At 45.7% G+C, this 17,429-nt stretch overlaps 1 protein-coding gene across 1 annotated transcript in view; it reads right to left on the reverse strand.

The window, feature by feature from the left end:
- TDRD7 (tudor domain containing 7) overlaps positions 1 to 17,429 on the reverse strand; it is a 144,407-nt gene that overhangs the window by 63,479 nt on the left and 63,499 nt on the right. Inside the window, exon 8 of the mRNA XM_065406055.1 lies at positions 1,319 to 1,911. Coding sequence (XP_065262127.1) covers positions 1,319 to 1,911 — 593 coding nt within the window. The remainder of the gene's footprint in view (positions 1 to 1,318; positions 1,912 to 17,429) is intronic.

The following is a 17,429-nucleotide window of genomic DNA, read 5'->3' on the forward strand; positions in this document are numbered from 1 at the left end:
ACTCTCTCCACATATCTATTCAAGTGACATCATCATAGAACCTAATCACATCAGCCATGCCATCAGGGGTTCGTTCACCTGCACATCTACCAATGTGATATATGCCATCATGTGCCAGCAATGCCCCTCTGCCATGTACATTGGCCAATCCGGACAGTCTCTACGCAAAAGAATAAATGGACACAAATCTGACATCAGGAATCATAACATTCAAAAACCAGTAGGAGAACACTTTAACCTGTCTGGTCACTCAGTAACAGACCTGAGGGTGGCAAGTTTGCAACAGAAAATCTTCAAAAACAGACTCCAACGAGAAACTGCTGAACTTCAATTGATATGCAAACTAGATACAATCAACTTAGGCTTGAATAGAGACGGGGAATGGCTGAGCCATTACAAACATTGAATCTATCTCCCCATGTAAGTATTCTCACACTTCTTATCAAACTGTCTGTACTGGGCTATCTTGATTATCACTTCAAAAGTTTTTTTTCCTCTTACTTAATTGGCCTCTCAGAGTTGGTAAGACAACTCCCACCTTTTCATGCTCTCTGTATGTGTATATATATCTCCTCAATATATGTTCCATTCTATGCATCCGAAGAAGTGGGCCGTAGCCCACGAAAGCTTATGCTCAAATAAAATTTGTTAGTCTCTAAGGTGCCACAAGTACTCCTGTTCTTTTTGCGGATACAGACTAACACGGCTGCTACTCTGAAACCAATCCTTTCTAAAGCAGTGGAGCTATTTTAATGTTGGTCCTCAGTGGACTAAGCCACAAATTAACATGCAATCAATTCAAAGCACTATTAGATTATTGCTATATTAAAGTGCAAATTTTAGTGCATGGTCATTGTCCTCATGTTTATATTACACTGCAGTTTTCCTTTATATCTGAACAAATACACCTAGGCTAAAGGGTAAATCATAGTTTTAAAGGTCAGATATAATAGGAAGGTGACATCTGAACAGTATGATGATGAAGAGGACAACAATTTAAAAACCCCACTATCCAATGGCAGCTGAACAGTCTCAGCCCTTCTCTGCTTCTTACTCTAAAGCTTATGCTGGGATTAGTTTAATGAATCTTCACTGAGCTCACTTCTGTTCAATTTTGCAATAGCAAACTAAATATTTATATAGTATTTTAAATGTGTTAGTATTGTTAGTAACTATTACAGTTTGTTAGTGCAGTTTTCTATTGTTCTGTTTTCTTTTGTAAAATAGCTTTTTATGAGCAAAGTAATGAGGAAGTTGATTGTGCAGAATGATCTCTGGATTTTAGAAAAAATGAAGAAAGTGTGAAATAAAGACTTGCCTAATAACAACTTCATTAGTGTTGTTCAGTTCTACTACCAATACAGATGGAGATGCTTCCGCCGGAATGATTAAAGGAGGGACCATTATATTTTCTGGACACTGCTCTTTGGTCTTTTCCATTAACTGAGAGCACTCTTGCTCAACCATTATCTTCAGATCTTCATGGATATGGACACTGTCAGTGGCATTCAGATTCTCATCAATGTACTTTTGTGGTTTAGCATAGAGGATTGCCTTTTTAGGGCTGTCACTTATCTGGTTGACAGTACATATATCAGATAATAAGTCAAGATTATTCAGAGCATCCTCAGGAAATTTTACTTTGTATGTGTCTTCATACACCTTGGGAAGTGCATTAGCCCAAAGACCATTGGAATACTTAAACAAAATTTCTGCAACTTTCTGTTTGAAGTCACTATTCAGAAAAGCTGATTTGGTCTCCATAACTGGCTTTAACAAAGGATCTGCTTTTGAAGAAGTAAGGTTCTGAGATGTTCTTTCATGGTCTATGCCACTCTTCACTAAGTGTTGCATTTTCTTAGCAGGATAAAGGAGTACATCTGTATGCCCACCAGTGCACACTTTTTCCACCTTGAAAAAAGGAAAGCACAGTGAGACATTGACCGTTTGTAAGTAATCCAACCTAAATATTTTAAGAATGAACAACTATTCATTTTATACAGTCTTAGGAAGATATCTACAGGGATTTAAGCATGAGCTATTTTATTTTGTGTGTGCACTGATTTCCCTTAACATCTCCTTTTCCCTTTCCAGGGGGCACTGACCAGGAAAGCAGGACACACAGCCTTCCCAAAGTGAACACTGGATCTACTTACTGCATTTGGAGGTGCTTAAAGGCAAGTTTCCTCTTCTGCCCCTGTGATGGGCAGAACACAATTCAATCTACTCCAAAACTGATTTTCCCAGCCTTGGGCCGTAGAGCTCATTATTTTGCATGACAGCAAAATCAGCACTGATCTGACCTCCGCGTTGGCAGTTTTAGCAGAGATAAGGACCAACTCAAGCATGAGATATGCTCCTCTGCTCAAGATTAGCTCTGTTCTTGGACTGACTTTTACTAAATCAACAAGGGCACTTTGGAGGCCTATCAAATCTACAGAGTAGGGGCCTCAAAACCTCCTCAAAGCATTTCCAGGCTCCAGGGACTCTGAAATTTGTCCATTAATGACCTTTCCACTTTGTATGAGGCCCCAGGCCCCTCCACAGGGGAAGAATATTAAAATATACCAAGCCCCCATTGATGAGGGATTTGGCGGTGCATTTTTAGAGAGATTGGAGCCCTCTGGTGAGGCTCCTCTCTGGAGACTGACTGCTGCCACATGGAGGGGAGGCCCTACCCGTGGGACTGTTGAATGGCTCATTTTCAGAAGTCCAGAGATGCCCTATGCAGGAAGGGGACTGTCTAGCCCAGAGAGCCACCCTATTAATACGCACACTGGCATTTAGGGCAAGGAAAACCAGGAATGTAGGGAGAAGAAGCGCCAGAGAAGAGATGGAAAAGTGAACTAAGAGATACGGAAGAAGCAGAGATAGGACAGAATTGTAGAGAAAGAAAACAGACTAAGATCAAATGCAGATAGATTAACTTGAGGGATTTAATGAGCTGTTAAAAACTCCCATCTGACTGAAGCAGAACCAAAATTAAAAAAAAAAAAAAAAGATTAAAACAGAACTGGTAACCATTGCTATACATGGGACTTTTCACAGACTCCCACTTGAAGAACCCACTATTTAAAAAAAAAAAAAAAAAAAAAAAAAAATCAGTGAAAGGAAGTCTCAATTCATAATAGCTGTTGCAAATATGGAAGAGCGACCATGTTGTTACTCTGCACGCTTCCTCCACTGAATGCTGAGGCTCAAGCAGCCCAGGAGAAAGCAGTGATCCCCTCATGGAGCATGCTAGGTCTCCAGAAGTGGCTTGCCCATTTCTGTGAACACCTTTTTAAGGGTAGTGGTCTTAGAGGCCTTTACACTTGAAGTGCCCGGGAGAGCTGTACTTCTAGGGTTACCATACGTCCGGATTTCCCCGTACATGTCCGGCTTTTTGGTACTCAAATCCCCATCCGGGGGGAACTGCCAAAAAGCCGGACATGTCTGGGGAAATAGGGAGGCAGCATAAGCCAGGGTCCGCCTGGCCCCAGCACGACCCGCCGGGTCCGCAGGGCAGCCCAGCCGCCCGGCTACATTGTAGCGAGCTCGGGCGGGGGAAGGGGGGCGCAGCCGCAGAAGGCGGCGGAGGGGCCGCTGCTGCCCCCGGAGGCCGGGCGGACCGCGTGCCCCAGCCGAGCCCGCAGGACCATGGGGAGGCCGGGCCCAGCCAACGAATCGGGCTTCCCTCACGGGCGGGGACTCCCCGGCCACTGGGGGACCCTTCCTGTGGCCCCATCACCCCACGCGGCAGGAAGGAGGCGGCGGGGCGGGGAGTGCGGCGTGTGCCGGGGCTGCAGGGACCCGCGCTGCCCCGGTCGCTGCTGAGCATCCGGGGCCCCCGCCAGGCAGAGGCTGCCGGGGGAGCGGGGGAGCAGGGCAGGCGGAGGCGTGCAGAGGCTGCACGGCGAGGAGGAGCAGGGCAGGCAGGGGCATAGAGGCTGCAGGGGCAGGGGGGCGCAGGGGCAGGGCAGACGGGTGCACAGAGGCTGCAGGGGCAGGGGGGGTGCAGGGGCTGCAGGGTGAGTGGGGAGCAGGGGGCACAGAGGCTGCAGGGGCGGGGGGGTGCAAGGGCTGCAGGGCGAGGAGGAGCAGGGCAGGGGGGCGCAGGGGCAGGGCAGGTGGTGGGGCGCAGAGGCTGCAGGGGCGGGGGGGGTGCAGGGGATGCAGGGCCAGTGGGGAGCAGGGAAGCACTTAGCAACCCCCAACCAAGATCAGAGCGGGAGAGAGGAGGGGGAATGTGGGGTGCTCAGAGGAGGGGGCAGAGTTGGGGCAGGGACTTTGGGGAAAGGATTGGAATGGGGGTGGGGAAGGGGCGGAGTTGGGCAGGGGCGGGGAAGGGGCGGAGTTGGGGTGGGGCTGGGGGCAGGACCGGGGCCCCATGGAGTGTCCTCTTTTTTAAATGTTTGAATATGGTAACCCTACGTACTTCTATTGGAAGAATGAGGAGAATTCACACTTTTTGGAGCTCTTCTCACATTCTGGAAGGAAGGGAAGGTGGATGGAGTAAATCACAATGGAATTAGGTGCTAACTTTCCAAATGAATGCGGTGCAGGGCTTTGGGACCTTATACATGCTTTTCTGAGGCAGTGGCTGTGGCGGCATCTTTAACTACCAGGAGTTGGAGAAAATTTGAGGGGCCATCTGTAATCTGAATAAGGTGGTGCAGATGCAACAACAAACTTCAGTGTTTACATGAAAAATTCAGCATTCTTGATGGAGAATCATCTAAATTTCTTTATTTGGCTTTGTTTGAATGACAGAGCCCAAGAATCTTGTTGACTATGGGCAACTATAGCTCCTAGATTCATTAGTACGGCACTCTGACCTCATGGACTGCATTTTTGGGCTGTGAAGCCTGGGAATGAGAGACAGATACATACAACAATGCTTCTCCAAAGGTGCTTGCCTAGCAGTGCTACAGGTAGGGCAGAACCCTTAGTGTGGATGTGCTAAGGCAATATACTAAAAAACCCTCCACAGATACTAGCAAATAGCTTTTCTCTAGCGTTCAAGAGTCCTGATTATACACATATAGTTGAGACAGTGTGCAGGTGTGTAACTGTGGTTCTTTGAATATCTTGCCTCTGTAGATCCATGCTGTAGTGGAAGGCTTTGCCAGCCTTCTAAAAATAACCTATTTAATAATGGGCTCTTCATTCTAGCAAAGAAAGGTATAACACAATCCAATGGGTGGAAGTTGGAAGCTAGACAAATTCAGAAGGGAACTAAAAAGTGTAAATTTTTAACAGTTAGTATAATTAACCAGTGGAACAATTTACCAATGGTGTATCCTCTATCATTGACAATTTTTAAATCAAGATAGGAAGTTTTTCTAAAAGATCTACTCTAGGAATTATTGTAGGAAAGTTCTCTGGCCTGTGTTATACAGGAGGTCAGATTAGATGAACATAACAGTCCCTTTGGGCCTCAAAATCTATAAAAGCAATGGCAATTGGAGTCGCTTGAGCACCCCTTTGCAGAACACTGTTTTCAGGCCTGCGGGTATAAGACTGAACACATCCTAAGCGGTCACTGATTTCTGCCAACTCATTCAAATATCTATTACAAAGTCCCAGATGGGAAAGAAGGCATGGGGATCTGCACAAGTATGTATTTAAACTAATCTTCCTCATTTGAGAATGATTTCTGCAGATCCACATTCAACTTAACAGTACAATACAAGGGAAGGAGGACAGAGAAGTACTAATTGAAGTGTTCACGAATTTCTCTCCCAAATGAGATGCTGAATCAAGAACAACACTGCATGAATGGAACTCCAAATTCCATTTTACATCACACAAAGGGCAACACTTCATTGAGCATGCCTTGGAATGGAGGCCTTAGGGCCTCTCAAAGAGGAACCCCAGCTCTAGTGTAACACAAGGTCCAATCCACTTGAACCAGAGTTAAGCTTCATCCAAAAAACATCATCTCCAAAAACTACAGAGAGCCTAGAAGGCTTTACAGGACACCTTTCCCCTTTCCTCCATTAATGATCTGGAGGATGGCATGGATTGCACCCTCAGCAAGTAGGGCTAGGATACAGAGGGACCTAGACAAATTAGAGGATTGGGCCGAAAGAATCCCATGCACTGCTACAGACTGGGGGCTGAGGGGGCTAGGCAGCAGTTCTGCAGAGAAGGAGCTAGGGGTTACAGTGGACAAGAAACTGGATACGAGTCAATAGTGTGCCCTTGTTGCCAAGAAGGCTAACGGCATTTTGGGCTGTAGGAGCATTGCCAGCAGATTGAGGGACGTGATCATTCCCCTCTATTCGGCATTGGTGAGGCCTCATCTGGAGTACTGCGTCCAGTTTTGGGCCCCACACTACAAGAAGGTTGTGGAAGAATTGGAAAGAGTCCAGCGGAGGGGAACAAAAATTATTAGGGGGCTGGAGCACATGACTTATGAGGAGAGGCTGAGGGAACTGGGATTATTTAGTCTGCGGAAGAGAAGAGTGAGGGGGGATTTGATAGCTGCTTTCAACTACCTGAAAGGGGGTTCCAAAGAGGATGGATCTAGACTGTTGTCAGTGGTACCAGATGACAGAACAAGGAATAATGGTCTCAAGTTGCAGTGGGGGAGGTTTAGGTTGGATATTAGGAAAAAAACTTTTTCACTAGGAGGGTGGTGAAGCACTGGAATGGGTTACCTAGGGAGGTGGTGGAATCGCCTTCCTTAGGGGTTTTTAAGGTCAGGCTTGACAAAGCCCTGGATGATTTAGTTGGGGATTGGTCCTGCTTTGAGCAGGGGGTTGGACTAGATGACCTCCTGAGGTCCATTCCAACCCTGATATTCTATGATTCCTAAATGGAAATAAAGCTCTTTGTTCAACAAGTTTACACAAGTCTCAAACTTCTTCAGGAAGTCTCAGATTTAGGAATGAAACTTGGTGTATAAATAGATTAAATCAACGTTACCCAACTCAAGATGGTGACTCTCTTTCCAGACAAAATGTTTTATGACCCCTCACCCTCCGTGCATGTCCAACCCTGAACATTGGCAGGAACATTTTTTTTAAACTATAACCATAACCGAAACTACTACTTATGTAGTTTCTAAAAGCAATTTTGATTATGAAGTTCAAAATTTTAAGCTACACTAAATTCCATGTGGTGGATGAGTGAGCCCATCGTCATAGAATCTCAGAGTTGGAAGGGACCTCAGGAGGTCATCTAGTCCAATCCCCTGCTCAAAGCAGGACCAATCCCCAGACCCCTAAATGGCCCCCTCAAGGACTGAACTCAGAACCCTGGGTTTAGCAGGCCAATGCTCAAACCACTGAGTTATATTTTCTTTTGTCTGAGCCAAAACTGAAACAAGAGTACTTGTGGCACCTTAGAGACTAACAAATTTATTAGAGCATAAGCTTTCGTGGGCTACAACCCACTTCTTCGGATGCATATAGAGTGAAACATATATTGAGGAGATATATATACACACCCATACAGAGAGCATGAACAGGTGGGAGTTGTCTTACCAACTCTGAGAGGCCAATTAAGTAAGAGAAAAAAAACTTTTGAAGTGATAATCAAGATGGCTCAGTACAGACAGTTTGATAAGAAGCAAGTGTGAAAATACTTACAAGGGGAGATAGATTCAATGTTTGTAATGGCTCAGCCATTCCCAGTCTTTATTTAATCCTGTGTTGATTGTGTCTAGTTTGCATATCAATTCCAGCTCAGCAGTCTCTCGTTGGAGTCTGTTTTTGAAGTTTTTCTGTTTTAAGATAGCCACCCGCAGGTCTGTCATAGAATGGCCAGACAGGTTAAAGTGTTCTCCCACTGGTTTTTGAGTATTATGATTCCTGATGTCAGATTTGTGTCCATTAATTCTTTTGCGTAGAGACTGTCCGGTTTGGCCAATGTACATGGCAGAGGGGCATTGCTGGCACATGATGGCATATATCACATTGGTAGATGTGCAGGTGAACGAGCCCCTGATGGTATGGCTGATGTGATTAGGCCCTATGATGTCGTCACTTGAATAGATATGTGGAGAGAGTTGGCATCGGGCTTTGTTACAAGGATAGGTTCCTGGGTCAGTGTTTTTGTTCAGTGATGTGTGGTTGCTGGTGAGTATTTGCTTTAGGTTGGGGGGTTGTCTGTAAGCGAGGACAGGTCTTTCTCCCAAGATCTGTGAGAGTAAAGGATCATCTTTCAGGATAGGTTGTAGATCTCTGATGATGCGCTGGAGAGGTTTTAGTTGGGGGCTGAAGGTGACAGCTAGTGGTGTTCTGTTATTTTCTTTGTTGGCCCTGTCTTGTAGGAGGTGACTTCTGGGTACTCGTCTGGCTCTGTCAATCTGTTTTTTCACTTCAGCAGGTGGGTATTGTAGTTTTAAGAATGCTTGATAGAGATCTTGTAGGTGCTTGTCTCTATCTGAGGGATTGGAGCAAATGCGGTTATATCTTAGAGGTTGGCTGTAGACAATGGATCGTGTGGTGTGTCCTGGATGGCAGCTAGAGGCATGTAGGTAAGTGTAGCGGTCAGTAGGTTTCCGGTATAGGGTGGTATTTATGTGACCATCGCTTATTAGCACAGTAGTGTCCAGGAAATGGACCGCTTGTGTGGATTGATCTAGGCTGAGGTTGATGGTGGGATGGAAATTATTGAAATCATGGTGGAATTCCTCAAGGGCTTCTTTTCCATGGGTCCAGATGATGAAGATGTCATCAATGTAGCGCAAGTAGAGTAGGGGCGTTAGGGGACGAGAGCTAAGGAAGCGTTGTTCTAAGTCAGCCATAAAAATGTTGGCATACTGTGGGGCCATGCGGGTACCCATAGCAGTGTCGCTGACTTGAAGGTATATATTGTCCCCAAATGTGAAATAGTTGTGGGTGAGGACAAAGTCACAGAGTTCAGCCACCAGGTTAGCTGTGACATTATCGGGGATACTGTTCCTGATAGCTTGTAGTCCATCTTTGTGTGGAATATTGGTGTAGAGGGCTTCTACGTCCATAGTGGCCAGGATGGTGTTTTCTGGAAGATCACCGATGGATTGTAGTTTCCTCAGGAAGTCAGTGGTGTCTCGAAGATAGCTAGGAGTGCTGGTAGCGTAGGGTCTGAGGAGAGAGTCCACATAACCAGACAAGCCTGATGTTAGGGTGCCAATGCCTGAGATGATGGGGCGTCCAGGATTTCCAGGTTTATGGATCTTGGGTAGCAAATAGAATGTCCCTGGTCGGGGTTCTAGGCATGTGTCTGTACAGTCTGTCCTATCTCGGGGCCATTATCCCCCTAAGCACTATGCTAAGTGCTAACTCTGTGACTTTGTCCTCACCCACAACTATTTCACATTTGGGGACAATATATACCTTCAAGTCAGCGACACTGCTATGGGTACCCGCATGGCCCCACAGTATGCCAACATTTTTATGGCTGACTTAGAACAACGCTTCCTTAGCTCTCGTCCCCTAACGCCCCTACTCTACTTGCGCTACATTGATGACATCTTCATCATCTGGACCCATGGAAAAGAAGCCCTTGAGGAATTCCACCATGATTTCAATAATTTCCATCCCACCATCAACCTCAGCCTAGATCAATCCACACAAGCGGTCCATTTCCTGGACACTACTGTGCTAATAAGCGATGGTCACATAAATACCACCCTATACCAGAAACCTACTGACCGCTACACTTACCTACATGCCTCTAGCTGCCATCCAGGACACACCACACGATCCATTGTCTACAGCCAACCTCTAAGATATAACTGCATTTGCTCCAATCCCTCAGATAGAGACAAGCACCTACAAGATCTCTATCAAGCATTCTTAAAACTACAATACCCACCTGCTGAAGTGAAAAAACAGATTGACAGAGCCAGACGAGTACCCAGAAGTCACCTCCTACAAGACAGGGCCAACAAAGAAAATAACAGAACACCACTAGCTGTCACCTTCAGCCCCCAACTAAAACCTCTCCAGCGCATCATCAGAGATCTACAACCTATCCTGAAAGATGATCCTTTACTCTCACAGATCTTGGGAGACAGACCTGTCCTCGCTTACAGACAACCCCCCAACCTAAAGCAAATACTCACCAGCAACCACACATCACTGAACAAAAACACTGACCCAGGAACCTATCCTTGTAACAAAGTCCGATGCCAACTCTCTCCACATATCTATTCAAGTGACATCATCATAGGGCCTAATCACATCAGCCATACCATCAGGGGCTCGTTCACCTGCACATCTACCAATATGATATATGCCATCATGTGCCAGCAATGCCCCTCTGCCATGTACATTGGCCAAACCGGACAGTCTACGCAAAAGAATTAATGGACACAAATCTGACATCAGGAATCATAATACTCAAAAACCAGTGGGAGAACACTTTAACCTGTCTGGCCATTCTATGACAGACCTGCGGGTGGCTAACAGAAAAACTTCAAAAACAGACTCCAACGAGAGACTGCTGAGCTGGAATTGATATGCAAACTAGACACAATCAACACAGGATTAAATAAAGACTGGGAATGGCTGAGCCATTACAAACATTGAATCTATCTCCCCTTGTAAGTATTTTCACACTTGCTTCTTATCAAACTGTCTGTACTGAGCCATCTTGATTATCACTTCAAAAGTTTTTTTTCTCTTACTTAATTGGCCTCTCAGAGTTGGTAAGACAACTCCCATACAGAGAGCATGAACAGGTGGGTGTGTATATATATCTCCTCAATATATGTTTCACTCTATATGCATCCGAAGAAGTGGGTTGTAGCCCACGAAAGCTTATGCTCTAATAAATTTGTTAGTCTCTAAGGTGCCACAAGTACTCCTGTTCTTTTTGCGGATACAGACTAACACGGCTGCTACTCTGAAAACTGAAACAGTTTACCACTGTCCTTGTCATTAAAGGATCCATATTTCCAAATAACCCCTTCGCCAGCACAGAGCTCCAGCTAAAACTGAACATAGGAAGTGTAGTACCCTTAGGCCTTAATGATTCCAGCCAACACATTGTGAACCCCAATTCAATGACGTTGGTCACGGATACTTGCACTTTGTGTCATACATAAATGGATGCTTACAAGAATAACTAGTTCTTCTAAGAGAGTGTTGCCTCTACATATTCATATAGAAGATGCAATCCCAGTGGGGCTGAACATGGGGCCACCTGAACCCACTCCTGCAACAATAAATGGCCAGAGCCAAAGTTATAAAGGGTCTTGTGGGCCCAAATGCATCACTTCCTTCTGCCAATTTCAAGTGTACCTATGAGAACAGAACTCAATAGGAGGAAAGGTGGGCAGGCAGCATGAACAAAACAGTAGCATGGCTCCTCAGCAACACAGGCTACTACGAGCCCATCAGACCTGTCCTCTGCTTACTTTGCTGGCTCCACATAAGAACAAGTCAACTCAAGCCTCAGTACCTTACCTTCAAAGCACTCCATGGGCTGTGCCCAGGATATGAGACCACTTAAAGCTCCAGGACAATGACTGTGGAAACCTCTGCTCCTCAGGCAAAATAAATCTATCACAAAGGTAAGTTCATCTTCTTCTAAGAAGACAGTTTTCTCAGGGGCTGGTCCAAGATTGCAGCAAGCTTCCACAGGAACAAAGGACAGTCATAAATCTCACCATCTTCTGCTCCAACTGAAAGGCCACTTCTTCAATCTTGCCTTTGTTAATAGAAACATAATACACTGGATAAACAATTTTTTTAAAAATGTTCAGCGTTTCCCCCAAGGAAGGTTTGGAGAAAGAATGAATTACCCATAACAGATGTTGGTCATGTCACCTAATGCACTTCGGATGATACATCTGAGGGAAGGGAGCAGAAGGAGACTCCACCAATTGGAAGGCATGTGATACACTGTTCCAGGGATGGGGGTTCCACGACCAAAACTCCCAAGAGAAGGAGGCGGGTGGTGATGGTCGGGGACTCCCTCCTAAGGAGGACTGAGTCATCTATCTGCCATCCCGACCGGGAAAACCGAGAAGTGTGCTGCTTGCCAGGAGCTAGGATTCACGATGTGATGGAGAGACTGCCGAGACTCATCAAGCCCTCGGATCACTACCCCTTCCTGCTTCTTCATGTGGGCACCAATGATACTGCCAAGAATGACCTTGAGCAGATCACTGCAGACTACGTGGCTCTGGGAAGAAGGATAAAGGAGTTTGAGGCGCAAGTGGTGTTCTCGTCCATCCTCCCTGTGGAAGGAAAAAGGCCCAGGTAGAGACCGTCGAATTGTGGAAGTCAACGAATGGCTACGCAGGTGGTGTCGGAGAGAAGGCTTTGGATTCTTTAACCATGGGATGGTGTTCCAAGAAGAAGGAGTGCTAGGCAGAGACGGGCTCCACCTAACGAAGAGAGGGAAGAGCATCTTCGCAAGCAGGTTGGCTAACCTAGTGAGGAGGGCTTTAAACTAGGTTCAAGAGGGGAGGACTCCTGCCTCATACTGAGAAGATAACTCGCTGATCATCCTGCTTTAAGTGCCTATACACAAATGCAAGAAGCCTGGGAAACAAGTCGGGAGAACTGGAAGTCCTGGCACAGTCAAGGAACTATGATGTGCTTGGAATAACAGAGACTTGGTGGGATAACTCACATGACTGGAGTACTGTCATGGATGGATATAAACTGTTCAGGAAGGACAGGCAGGGCAGAAAAGGTGGGGGAGTTGCATTGTATGTAAGAGAGGAGTATGACTGCTCAGAGCTCCTGTATGAATCTGCAGAAAAACCTGAGAGTCTCTGGATTAAGTTTAGAAGTGTGAGCAACAAGGGTGATGTCGTGGTGGAAGTCTGCTATAGACCACGAGACCAGGGGGATGAGGTGGACAAGGCTTTCTTCAGGCAACTAATAGAAGTTACTAGATCACAGGCTCTGGTTCTCATGGGGGACTTCAGTCACCCTGATATCTGCTGGGAGAGCAATACAGCGGTGCACAGACAATCCAGGAAGTTTTTGGAAAGTGTAGGGGACAATTTCCTGGTGCAAGTGCTGGAGGAACCAACTAGGGGCAGAGCACTTCTCGACCCGCTGCTCACAAACAGGGAAGAATTAGTAGGGGAAGCAAAAGTGGATGGGAACCTGGGGGCAGTAACTACGAGATGGTCGAGTTCAGGATCCTGACACAAAGAAGAAAGGAGAGTAGAAAAATAAGGACCCTGGACTTCAGAAAAGCAGACTTATTCTCCCAGGGGATCCTGCCCATCAGTTCCCTGAGGGAGTCAAACACGAGGGGCAAAGGAGTCCAGGAGAGCTGGCTGTATTTTAAAGAATCCTTATTGAGGTTGCAGGAACAAACCATCCCCATGTGTAGAAAGAACAGTAAATATGGCAGGCAACCAGCTTGGCTTAACAGTGAAATCCTTGCTGATCTTAATCACAAAAGAGAAGCTTACAAGAAGTGGAAGATTGGATAAGTGACCAGGGAGGAGTATAAAAATATTGCTCAGGCATGCAGGAGTGAAATCAGGAAGGCTAAATCACACTTGAGTTGCAGCTAGCAAGGGATGTTAAGAGTAACAAGAAGTGTTTCTACAGGTATGTTAACAAAAAGATGGTCAAGGAAACTGTGGGCATCCGAGTGTGCTAAAGGAGTTGTGGATGTGATTGCAGAGCCATTGGGCATTATCTCTGAAAACCCATGGCGATCGGGGGAGGTCCAGATGACTGGAAAAAGGCTAATGTAGTGCCCATCTTTAAAAAAGGGAAGGAGGAGGATCCGAGGAACTACAGGCCACTCAGCCTCACCTTAATTCCTGGAAAAAATCACGGAGCAGGTCCTCAAGGAATCAATTATGAAACACTTAGAGGAGAGGAAAGTGATCAGGAACAGTCAGCATGGATTCACCAAGGTCAAGTCATGCCTGACTAACCTAATTGCCTTCTATGACGAGATAACTGGGTCTGGGGATGAGGGGAAAGCAGTGGACATGTTATTCCTTGACTTTAGCAAAGCTTTTGATACGGTCTCCCACAGTATTCTTGCCAGCAAGTTAAAGAAGTATGGGCTGGATGAATGGACTATAAGGTGGACAGAAAGGTGGCTAGATCGGGCTCAACGGATAGTGATCAATGGCTCCATGTCTAGTTGGCAGCCGGTATCAAGCGGAGTGCCCCAAGGGTCGGTCCTGGGGCCGGTTTTGTTCAGTATCTTCATTAATGATCTGAAGGATGGCATGGATTGCATCCTCAGCAAGTTTGCAGATAACACTAAACTGGGAAGAGTGGTAGATACCCTGGAGGGTAGGGATAGGATACAGAGGGACCTAGACAAATTGGAGGATTGGGCCAAAAGAAATCTGATGAGGTTCAACAAGGACAAGTGCAGAGTCCTGCACTTAGGATGGAAGAATCCCACGCACTGCTACAGACTAGGGACTGAGTGGCTAGGCAGCAGTTCTGCAGAAAAGGACCTAGGGGTTACAGTGGACGAGAAGCTGGATATGAGTCAACAGCGTGCCCTTGTTGCCAAAAAGGCTAATGGCATTTTTGGGCTGTATAAGCAGGAGCATTGCCAGCGGACTGAGGGATGTGATTATTCCCCTCTATTCTGCATTGGTGAGGCCTCATCTGGAGTACTGTGTCCAGTTTTGGGCCCCACACTACAGAAAGGATGTGGAAAAATTGGAAATAGAGTCCAGCGGAGGGGAACAAAAATGATTAGGGGGCTGGAGCACATGACTTATGAGGAGAGGCTGAGGGAACTGGGATTGTTTAGTCTGCAGAAGAGAAGAATTAGGGGGGGGGGGATTTGATATTGTTTTCAACTACCTGAAAGGGGGTTCCAAAGAGGATGGAGCTCGGCTGTTCTCAGTGGTAGCAGATGACAGAACAAGGAGGAATGGTCTCAAGTTGCAGTGGGGGAAGTTTAGGTTGGATATTAGGAAAAACTTTTTCACTAGGAGGGTGGTGAAGCACTGGAATGGGTTACCTAGGGAGGTGGTGGAAACTCCTTCCTTAGAGGTTTTTAAAGGTCAGACTTGACAAAGCCCTGGATGATTTAGTTGGGGATTAGTCCTGCTTTGAGCAGGGGACTGGACTAGATGACCTTCTGAGGCCCCTTCCAACCCGGATATTCTATGGAAGTGTTTGGAGCAACACTCCTGATGAGCCACAGTTACTATGGTGAGTAACCATTTACATCTCTTCTTTGAGCTGGCATCAGCATAATCTCTGTTCTGGGTTTCTAGAGAGTTATTCAACCACCAGACCAGGAAGGTGGGCTGGGAAGTACTTTAGATTTCAAGAAATGCCTTACACCTAGGTAAGCATCTAAAATGCTCTGTCAAGAAACTAGTGATGTGTAAATGCATATACAGGAATCCAGGCTGAGCAGCCTTGCAGATTTCTATGAACATGCAGGCCCTGGGACAATAAGCTTAAGACCCTGAAGTACTGACACCCCAGTCAACCAATATTTTCAGTAAGTAGCACTTACCTAGACGGAGTAGGTTGAGTGGAAACGGAGTTCCTTTTATATCAATTCCCAAAGGCTACAAAAATTCCAACTGATATGCAAAATGCCTTACATCATATCTCACAAACTCAGAGCCTTATTGACATGTAAGGTATTAAGTCTAGCTTCCCTGGGACATAAACTAGATTTTGGGAAGAGCATTAAGAGATTGTTAGTTGCATTAAAGTACAGACTTGAGACTCCGACCGACACCAGACCTACACACTGTACTAGGTACTACATAAAAATGAAAGACAGTCCCTGCCTAAAATGGTTTCCACTGCCCTGCTTCCCCGGATTTGCCAAGGCTGCCTCTGAAACAAACTATAAATCAGAAGATGATGGGCAAGTACAAGCAGGAAGTATAGACCATTTTCTGGGCTGTTTAGCACAGTCTCAGAGACAGATATGATAGATGAAATGTTGGAGAAAATGAAGGACCCTGCGTTTTTATCTCAAGATTGATGAAACCCCTTCCCCCTCAAACAGGAGGTCTTCCACATGACCGTGAGTTGCAGGTGAAAGGTTCAAAGTTTTCAGTCAGCAGTACTGTCAGAAACAGATGATGCCACCTTATAAGTGTCGAACTAGGTATAGGATATGCACTACACACATCAGTCACCAGCTCCTTTTACTGAGTATCAGAAAAACTATAGGCAGGCATAGGGAGCAGCTTTTCCTACAGATGAAGCTAGTACCTGGCCATGACAGCTTGACTTTGGGAGATATGACCATTTAGCTGGATCGAGCACATTATAAAGGGATAGAGCATGTTTCCCTCTCTCCTTGGACTCCAGAATATCAAACAAAGCAGTGTGTATTTTCCTGCACAGCTAAAGTTTCCAGTTCCAGACTCTGTTATGCTTTATCAACTCCTGGACTTGTCTGAAAACATCAGGTGGTGAGATAGTTTTCTTCTATTTCCTCATGAGAGGCCAAGGAGGAAATAACCCTCTTCTTACCAGCAAAAAGGGAGGCGTCAGATTTGCTACCCCTTCTTCCTCCTCTGAAGAAGGGCATTAGGAATACTGGTCAGAGGGGGATGATGCCACAGATGATGGAGCCATCTTTGGTCCACTCTGCCACAGCCACAGAGTGCATGGCAAAGACAATGACTGAGAAAGGCAGGTAAAGAAGAAAGAATGAGCAGTACTTGTGGCACCTTAGAGACTAACATTTATTTGAGCATAAGCTTTCGTGGGCTAAAACCCACTTCATCGGATGCATGCAGTGGAAAATACAGTAGGAAGATATATACACAGAGAACATGAAAAAATGGGTGTTGCCATACCAACTATAACAAGACTAATCAATTAAGGTGGGCTATTATCAGCAGGAGACAAAAAAAACTTTAGTGATAATCAGGATGGCCCATTTCCAACAGTTGACAAGAAGGTGTGAGTAACAGTAGGGGAAAAATTAGCATGGGGAAATTTTTTTACTTTGTGTAATGACCCATCCACTCCCAGTCTTTATTCAAGCCTAATTTAATTGTGTCCAGTTTGCAAATTAATTCCAATTCTGCAGTTTCTCATTGGAGTCTGGTTTTGAAGTTTTTTTTGTTGGAGTATTGCGACTTTTAGGTCTGTAATTGAGTGACCAGGGAGGTTGAAGTGTTCTCCGACTGGTTTTTGAATGTTATAGTTCTTGACGTCTGATTTGTGTCCATTTATTCTTTTGCGTAGAGACTGTCTGGTTTGGCCAATGTACATGGCAGAGGGGCATTGCTGGCACATGATGGCATATATCACATTGGTAGATGAATGAGCCTCTGATGGTGAATGAGCCTCTGATGGTGTGGCTGATGTGATTAGGTCCTATGATGGTGTCCCTTGAATAGATATATGGACAGAGTTGGCAACAGGCTTTGTTGCAAGGATAGGTTCCTGGGTTAGTGTTTTTGTTGTGTGGTTGCTGGTGAGTATTTGCCTCAGGTTGGGGGGCTGTCTGTAAGTGAGGACTGGCCTGTCTCCCAAGATCTGTGAGAGTGAGAGACTGTCCTTCAGGATAGG

The sequence above is a fragment of the Emys orbicularis genome, chromosome 6 (genome assembly GCF_028017835.1).
Source record: "Emys orbicularis isolate rEmyOrb1 chromosome 6, rEmyOrb1.hap1, whole genome shotgun sequence".
Taxonomy (NCBI): domain Eukaryota; kingdom Metazoa; phylum Chordata; order Testudines; family Emydidae; genus Emys; species Emys orbicularis.